At 63.2% G+C, this 8,070-nt stretch overlaps 1 protein-coding gene across 12 annotated transcripts in view; it reads left to right on the top strand.

Moving 5' to 3' along the window:
- Nucleotides 1–3,937: 3,937 nt before the first annotated feature.
- The window catches only part of TNS1 (tensin 1), a 66,550-nt gene continuing 62,417 nt past the window's right edge, over nt 3,938–8,070 (top strand). For 3 of the 12 annotated variants that reach the window (XM_038141917.1, XM_038141918.1, XM_038141916.1), the window contains exons 1-2: nt 3,943–3,977; nt 7,838–7,952. In XM_038141917.1, coding sequence (XP_037997845.1) covers nt 3,972–3,977; nt 7,838–7,952 — 121 coding nt within the window. In that variant the 5' untranslated portion in view covers nt 3,943–3,971. Of the gene's footprint in view, nt 3,978–4,201; nt 4,265–7,837; nt 7,953–8,070 lie in introns of those variants that run through there. The other 9 variants (XM_038141915.1, XM_038141911.1, XM_038141914.1 and 6 more) reach the window with 6 other exon arrangements.

The raw sequence follows: 8,070 nt of genomic DNA, 5'->3' as shown, positions 1-8,070 counted from the left end.
CACCCCCACCCTGATGCTGCTACTTGTTGGGAGGCTTCCCAAGGCAAATGCAATTAGTGCCCATGCCTGGCATGGCCGCTGCCCACGCTTGGCACCAGCAGCTGCCCCGTGGGGATGGGTCGTTGCCCAGCACCAGCACGGCATCATGGCAGCATCCAGGGATGCTGCTGCCGCTCCCCTTGGCACTAGCTCGATGGGTGCATGGGGGATGTGTGGTGCCCAGGGGGCTGCACCCTGTTACTCTGTTCCCTGCCCTGTGCAAGCCCCATGGCGAGGTGGAGGTGCCCGGTCCGGTTTGAGCTGTCCTGCAGGGAGAGGTTCCCCATGGTAATTCGGTGCCCACAGCACGGCGCATCAGTCAGGCAGGCGCTGGGGAGAGACCCCACTGGAAGGGCGCTGTGTGGGGAGTCCCTGACTGTGTCCTCAGGCTCCTGAGGAGAGGCTTGGTGGGATACAAGGAGGACTGGCAGAGGGAGAGGGAAGTTCCCCCCCGCCCGTGTGTAGGCACTGCCACTTAGGGCTAGGGGTGGGCAAGGGGTACTATAAGGAAACTGAGGCAGGGTCGGAGCGAGGGTCGCGGATTGAGCTGCGATCGAACCCGCGGTGTGCGACCTCCTGCACCCCCAAAACTGACGGCGCTGGAGTGGGGGACCCTGTAAAGGTCTGGCATCCACCCCAGGGGATGCCGTGCCCGGAGGGCAGGCGGGTGAGCGCCGGAGGTGCCGAGCCCCGAGCCCCGTGTGCGGGAGGAGGAGAAGGAGAAGGAGGAGGAGGAGGAGGAGGAGGAGAAGGAGGAGGGGGAGGAGGGGGAGCGTGTTGGAGCTGGCTCCCACCCAAGCACTGCAGGACAGGGGCGGGCACGGTGCTCCCTGCCTGGCTGCCAGCGCGCAGGCGACGCTGGGGAACCGGCGGGGGGGACGGGGCCCGGTGGGACCGCAGCCCCCCAGCACATCATTGTCGCACGGCCCCGTGCCCAGGGCTGGGCACTTCGGGGGCACTGCCCGGGCACCGGAGCTTGTTGCGGCCGGCGCACGGCTGGGTTCGGCCGCTCGTCCGAGCGTGCCCTGGGCAGGGGTCGGCCCCTGCACCCTCCCCCCGCAGGGTGAGCCCCTGGCAGGGGCACCATGACCCGGCTGAGCTGGTGCTTTGCCACCTTGGTTGGCTGGGGGAAGTCCTTGGTGTCCTGCCTCCTGCCCCTCCGCGCCCGCCGCCGCCGGGAGGTAAGCGGGCATCGCCGGGCACGGCGTTAGGGTTAGGGGCTGCGGGGGACACGGAGCTGGGGGGCTCCGGGGTGCGGGGACTGGGGGTATGGGCTGCCGCTGGCCCTGCCTGCTCCGGGCAGCTAGGGGTTAAACCCTGCATATGCATGCCAGGGTGCAGGGCATGTCCTTTGTCCCTCCTTTTGCCCCCCCCCCCCCCCCACAGCGTCTCACTGTGACCCTCTCTTCCCACACCCGAGGACCCCTGCAGTGCCTGACTGGAGAGGATCTGCTGTACAGCCTTTCATTCTGAGGGATCTGCTGGGATCCCTGTGTCCTTACAGAGAGACGGTAGAGGCAGGGGGAGTCCCTGTGTCCTTACAGAACCCACAAAGGGAACACGATGCCCTGCATGAGGGGACCCCAGTGCCTGTAAAACACCCCCCAAGTGAAATCCCTGTGCCCATAAAGTGGTCAGTGTGGGGGATCCCTGTACCTGTAAACACCTGGCACTGGGAAGCACCGTGGCCATAAGGTACTCAGTCAGTGTGGGCTCCCTGTGCCCAACGTGCGAGACCCCTGTGGGGTCACTCTGTGTAGGGCACCTCTGGGCCCGTCAGCACCTGGCATGTGTGGGATCCATGAGCCAAAGGATTGCCCCACAGGGGATCCCCGTGCCCATGCAGCACCTGGTGTGGGGACTCATTCTGCTCTGCCACCCCGGCTGCGCAAACTGAGACGGGAGCGGGGGGGAAGCTGTTGGAGGGTGCTGGACTCCCACTGCGCCACCCTCACTTCGTTCCTCCGTGTTTGGGAAGCTGCCCCATGCCTAGCAGGATGGCATGGGACACTTCAGCTGCACCATGCCAGAAAAGCAGGTGCCAAAGCCACCGCCGGGCAGCGCCTGAGGGAGTCACTGCAGGCTGGTGACAGTCCAGTGTATGCCAGGACAGGGACACAGCCTGGAGGAAGGAGAGGCCTCTGACTGCTTGGGGACCCCAGAGTGCGCCGGGGACACAGGACCATGAACTGATGGGAGTAGAACTGGGGGGTGGGCAGGGCTGTGGGTGGGTGGGTGGCATTGGTGAGGTGTGGGTTGGTGGTTGTGCAGTCCTATGTCCACCACTTTGTCCGTGTGTTTCTGATGTGGGTGTGAGGACATGGACTCATGGGGGGCTGTAGCACACATCTACTTGTGCATGTGTGTTCATGGGCATGCAGGTGGGGCTGAGGTGGGAGTGAACTGCAGCTCACACGGGTGTGGGTGCACAGGAGGTCTCAATGGAGCTGCCATGGGGTGTGTGTCCCCTAACACGTGTGTATGCTGGGGGCAGTAGCAGCAGGGTTCTCTGTGGTGTGAGCTGTTACAGAGGGGTGTCTCGGTCCTTTCCGTGCTGACAGGTACCCACGCACATGGGACCCGCCCGCCATGTGTGACATGGGCTGTGTGTGTGGTGTACATGAGTGTGTCCCGGCATGTACACAGGGGGACATGTGTGATGTGTGCGTGTGCCCTGTGCACCCAAGAGCAGTGTGGGGACAGTTCTGCTGGAAGTGGGTGTGCGGGCTTTGGGGGTGTGGTGACCCCAGGACACAAAGGAGTCCTGCCGATGCTGGCCTTGCACTGAGAGTACATGCCTACACCAGTAGAACCTGTGCGGGAGTCCCTGTGCTAAGTGACCCCATGTGTGTCCACCTGCTGAGAAAATGAGCCTTAAATGATAGTGATGGGCTGTGTCCCTGCGGCCACCCTGTCCCTGACGCATGACCCTTGTCCCTGCCCTTCTGGGGAGCCTGGGATTGTCACGGCAGTGAATGGGAGGAAGTGATTTATAGGGGGGTGTGGAAACTTCTCTCCACCGGGGCTTTCATTTGTGAGCAGTAACGAGATTGATTAATAAGGGCTGTAATGATGGGGAGGGGTGTGGGCAGGGATGGCTCTTTGCTTGTTTGGTGCTGGGAGCAGGATCAGTGCCCCCAGCCTCCCTCTGCCCCTGGATCTGTTTGGCATGGAGAGGTGGGACGTGTTGTCCTCCATCCCAGCTGGTACATCCCCACAGGGGTACCACTTCCCTGAGCTGGGTGAGCACAGCATAGTGGTGGGGTGGAGGTCAATGGGACAGGGCTATTTTGGGGAGGGGATGCTGCACTTTGGGAGGAGCCAGATGCAACCCCAGTCTCTGGGAAGGGCAGCCTACCCCCATCCCACCCTGCCCTTCCTTTCTGGGCTGGCGGTTTTATGCAGAGTACAGATGGGAAACCGAGGCATGGAGAGGGGGGCATTACAGTGCCCACGTCCTCTCCATGCCCAGATTTCCATGCCAGCCGTGGCTCGTCCTGTCGGTGTGTCCTTCCCCCTGGCACGTCCCGCACCCTGACTCACACCCTCATGGTCACGGCCAGCTGAGCACAAGTTTCCAGGCTGGAGCCGGAGTCAGCACTGGTGGAGAGAGGGGGAACCGTGTGTCGCACGGCCAAGCCCCCCAGGAGGGGCTGGAGCACCCCCCTGCCAAATCCATTCCCGTCAGGGCCGCAGGCTGCCAAGCCGCTCTCCGTCCCGCCTGGAGGTTGTCCCCCCTCACTGAGGCCCCCCAGCTCCGCGCATGGATGTCCGCTGATCCCTCCCCGTCTCCCATCCCGGGACCACCCAGGGGACTCGGCTGGGGATGGGGGGGGGTGCATCCCGCCGCAGGACCCGCTGGAGGCCGGAGGAGGGATGAGGGTGACGTGGGTGGCGGGTGTCCCCCGGTCAGCGGAGGAAATGGATCCCAAATGTGTGTGAGTGGGGAAGAGGGGGCCTGGGACACGCACAGCCCCGCTCCGGGCCCTCACAGTCCCGCAGCCCCTCTGCTGGCGGTGGGGGGGTGTCCCAGACGCCTCCGGGCCAGGTCGATTGGGGCGCTGCGGGCTCGGGGCGCTTTGCCGCTCCCCTCCTCCCCCCGGCCGGAGGGGCGGCGAGGGGCCGGGGTGGGGCGGGCGGGCGGAGCGAGGGGCCGGGGGGCTCGGCCGGCCGGGGACGCGCCGCGGGCAGCATGACCGGGCTGTGCCTCTCCTGCCTGCTCTGGGTACGACCCGCACCGGGGGGAGCAGCGCGGCAGCGCCGCGGGGTCCCGGCGCCGGGGTCGCGGAGCGGGGCTGGTCCCGGGAGCGGGCGGTGGATGGGACTGGATGCGAGGGGAGCGGGACGGAGCGGGGGCGTTTGCACCGGGACGGGCTGACTGGGAGCAGGGGGAACTGGCGGGGCTGGACCGGTACCAGGACCGGCTCGGGGGGAACCGGGACAGCGCGGAGACCGCTAGGGACGGCCGGACATCGGGGTGGGGCTGGGGGGACCGGACCGGGAGCGGGGCCGGGAGGCGCCCGGGGACTGTGGGGAGCGGAGCGGAGCGGGACCCAGCCCGAGAGAGAAGTGGCGGTGGGCAGTAGGCTGGGGGGTACACGAAGAGGGGGGACGGGCTGGGATGCGGGACGTACTGGGCTGTAGAAGGATCTGTGTGTGGAAGGGTTGTGGGCTTGGGGAGGGTGGGCGGCTGATCCCCCACGACGCCCAGCCTGCGTCACTGGCCGGGGGCTCCACCATTCCCTGGGGCAGAGGATCTGCTACTCCACTGAAGGGAAGGGCAACTCGTAAAACTGGGGGGATCCAGTTAGTTATGGGCGTTTGGTACTCTGCATTCTCCCCAGTCGCTAAGCTGAGTCTTAGGGCCCAGCGGGTTGCAAAACTGGGTGGATCTGAGCCTACAAGACCAGGTGTCCTGGTGCCCTCTACCCACCCTGGCTTTGCAGCCTCAGGGGAACTGGGTGTCACAGGTTCCCCCCCCTCCCTCCCCGCCACTGCACTCTCTGCAGTGCTGGGCAATGAACCCAGGTCCCCGGCTCTTGATTAATTTGGCATCTCTGTCTGGTGCCTCTTCCAGCCCAGGACACCTGGGTCCCCTTCCAGCCTCCTTTGGTCTGTGTGTTGGGGGGCCCCATGGCTAGGGATGCCTTTGCACCCCTGCTCCTGCACCATGTGGGTGCTGGTCCCTGGAGGTGGGTACCCATGTGTGGGTATCCAGGAGATGTGCCCAAGAAGCCCTCCAGCCCATGCCCCTGCATCCCCCCAACAGTTGCCAGCCTTGGGGGCAGGGAGGCTAATTGGGATGCTGCCAGTATGGAGCTGGGGCTGGATTGTTTTGTGGGATGGGCTGGTTCCCTGGCTGGCAGAGTGGCACTGGGTGGGCAGAGCGCCCCTCCAGCAGCAGGGTGCTGGGAGGGCATAAAGCTGGGTGCTGGTTTGGTCCCCCTCTGGCACAGTGATGGTATTGGCAATGAGACAAACAGAAGAGACTCTGGGGGTGTGGGAATCAAAGGGCCAGCTCTTTCACTAGTGAGGATAATTGCTGTTAATGAAGCCATGGAGGCCAGGGCAGAGTGGGGGGGTACGTGCATGGGAGATGTGTCGGCATCCCTGGGCATCTAGGGGGTCCCTGGGAGCGGGGGGCAAGGACTCTTCCCGGGGCACCCTGCAGCAATGATGCTGCTTTGCATATGCAAAGGAGCTCATGGCATCATTAGATCTCACTGTCACCCAGCAACTGCAGCGTGGGAGCCCCTGTCCTGGGGGAGCTTTTCCCACGGCTGCGGGGTGGGTGACGCCATGTCTGAGCACACACACGTGTATGTGTGTACACACCCACCCGGTAGGGTGGCATCAGCTTTGGGGGCTGCCAAGGGACCACCCGTGAATGGCCCTGTGGGAATAGGTGCCCAGGGAAGAGGGGCTTGCACGCATATGGACAAACCCGTGTGAGTGCGTGCACGGTGGCACATGGACCTGTGTATGGGAACAATGAGCCCGTGCCACTGCTGCTGCTGTGGCTGGTGAGGACACGTGTGCCTGCAGGTGTGCATGTACACACAGTGCCATGACAACACCCTCACAGCCCTGGGAGTGTTTGCACACACACATAGCTGTGCAGTGCACGTGCATGGCCCATCTCCCCTCTCTGTTTGCACTAGGGAAACTGAGGCAGAGAATTTTGTGGGGAGGTACCCGGCCCCCTGACACTTTGGCACCATCCCTTTTGGCTCTGGTGCAGCAGGCTGGAGGAGAGCGGGGCGCCAAGGCAAGGGGGGGCCACCGGGCCTCTGCTTAATCTCATTAGTCTTGGCATGAAAAGGCGGATTTACAGGGGCTCACGTCTTCATCTGGCAGTGGGTGGGTGGGCAGGGCTGGCGTGCTGCCAAGGGTTGCCCCCCTGCAAAAACAGTCAACTGGGAGTTGGGGAGGATCACTGGCTGCCTGCAGCTGTGCCAAGACCCCTCCCTGTTCTCAACTCCCATGCATGAACACACACACACATGCTTGCACAGTTTGGATCCATCCTGCACTCAGTCATACTCGTGGCATCAGCTTGCTCTTGCTGTGGGTTGTGCCAGACAGGGTGGGCATGGCTGCTCATGCTCAGGGGACTCTGTGTCCTCTTTACACCCCTCCAAGACACAGCTCAGCACACACTGCCTGGCATGCACCCCAAAACACAGCATGACAGTGAGACACCCCCAGCATGGGCACCCTACTGGCAGCACTCACACGTACTCGGGGTGTGCACATAGGTTTTTGTGCACATATCTGTGTACCCATATATACATGCATGCATTATCTACACGTTTATCAGTGTGCATTCACACGTGCTCACGTGCACAAGAGTTTGCACACACATATGTGCATTCAAGCATCTTCACCCCCTGTGTGTGCAGACACACACAGCTGTGCCCACACACCTGCTCACAGACATGCTTGTGCATGGGCTCGTATTCACAGGGACACACGGAGATGTACCGACACGCAGGGAGGCACGACCGTGCACCCATGTGTGCATGCACACGCACATGTGTGCACACGGGTGCGTGCACACCTGGGTATGGGCACACACAGCACAAACAGCATGGGCACACGCGTGCGCTCGTGCACATCTGCGCACACAATCTGTGCGTGCACACACACACATATATGTGCACACGCACAGATGCGTGAACACACGAGTGTATGCATGTGTGCACACAGACTGCACACACAGCACAAACAGCATGGGCACACGCGTGCGCTCGTGCACATCTGCGCACACAATCTGTGCGTGCACACACACACATATATGTGCACACGCACAGATGCGTGAACACACGAGTGTATGCATGTGTGCACACAGACTGCACACACAGCACAAACAGCATGGGCACACGCGTGCGCTCGTGCACATCTGCGCACACAATCTGTGCGTGCACACACACACATATGTGCACACGCACAGATGTGTGAACACACGAGCGTGTACATGTGCACACGCACACACTACGCACAGTCCCGCACCGCCAGGGGGCGGCAGAGACTATTTAAAGGGGTGGAGGCCGTGCCCCACCCCCCTTCCCCCGTACCCCCCATCCCCACTCCATACCCCCCATCCCTTGCCCTGTACCCCGTATCCTGTCGCCCACAGCCTGTACCACTGCTGCACAGTTCACAGCTACAGGTGAAGGGGTGTGGGGGACATGGGTGCAGGATGAAGTGTGCCCAGGGAAAACAGACGGGTCAGAGTTGAGTGTCTGGGTCTTGGTGCCACCTTGTTCCCGCTGACGAAGCCCCGTGTTCCCCCCAGCCCCAGGACCTGGAGGCCCCTCCAGCACACTCCTTCAAGATGACGAGCTTCAAGAAGGTGAAGGCCTGCGGGATCTGCCGGCAGGCCATCACGCGCCAGGGCAGCACCTGCAGAGGTGAGCTGGGGCTGTGGGGACGCGTGTGCACGGGGACATGCCGGGGAGGTCAGGACATCGGGGATGTGTGTGCATGCCTGCATGCACGAGGATCTGAAGGTGGGAACAGGTGCCTGTG

The sequence above is a fragment of the Motacilla alba genome, chromosome 7 (genome assembly GCF_015832195.1).
Source record: "Motacilla alba alba isolate MOTALB_02 chromosome 7, Motacilla_alba_V1.0_pri, whole genome shotgun sequence".
Classification (NCBI taxonomy): domain Eukaryota; kingdom Metazoa; phylum Chordata; class Aves; order Passeriformes; family Motacillidae; genus Motacilla; species Motacilla alba.
Note: the sequence above shows the minus strand (reverse complement) of the source record. Positions and strands in the feature narration are given on the sequence as shown.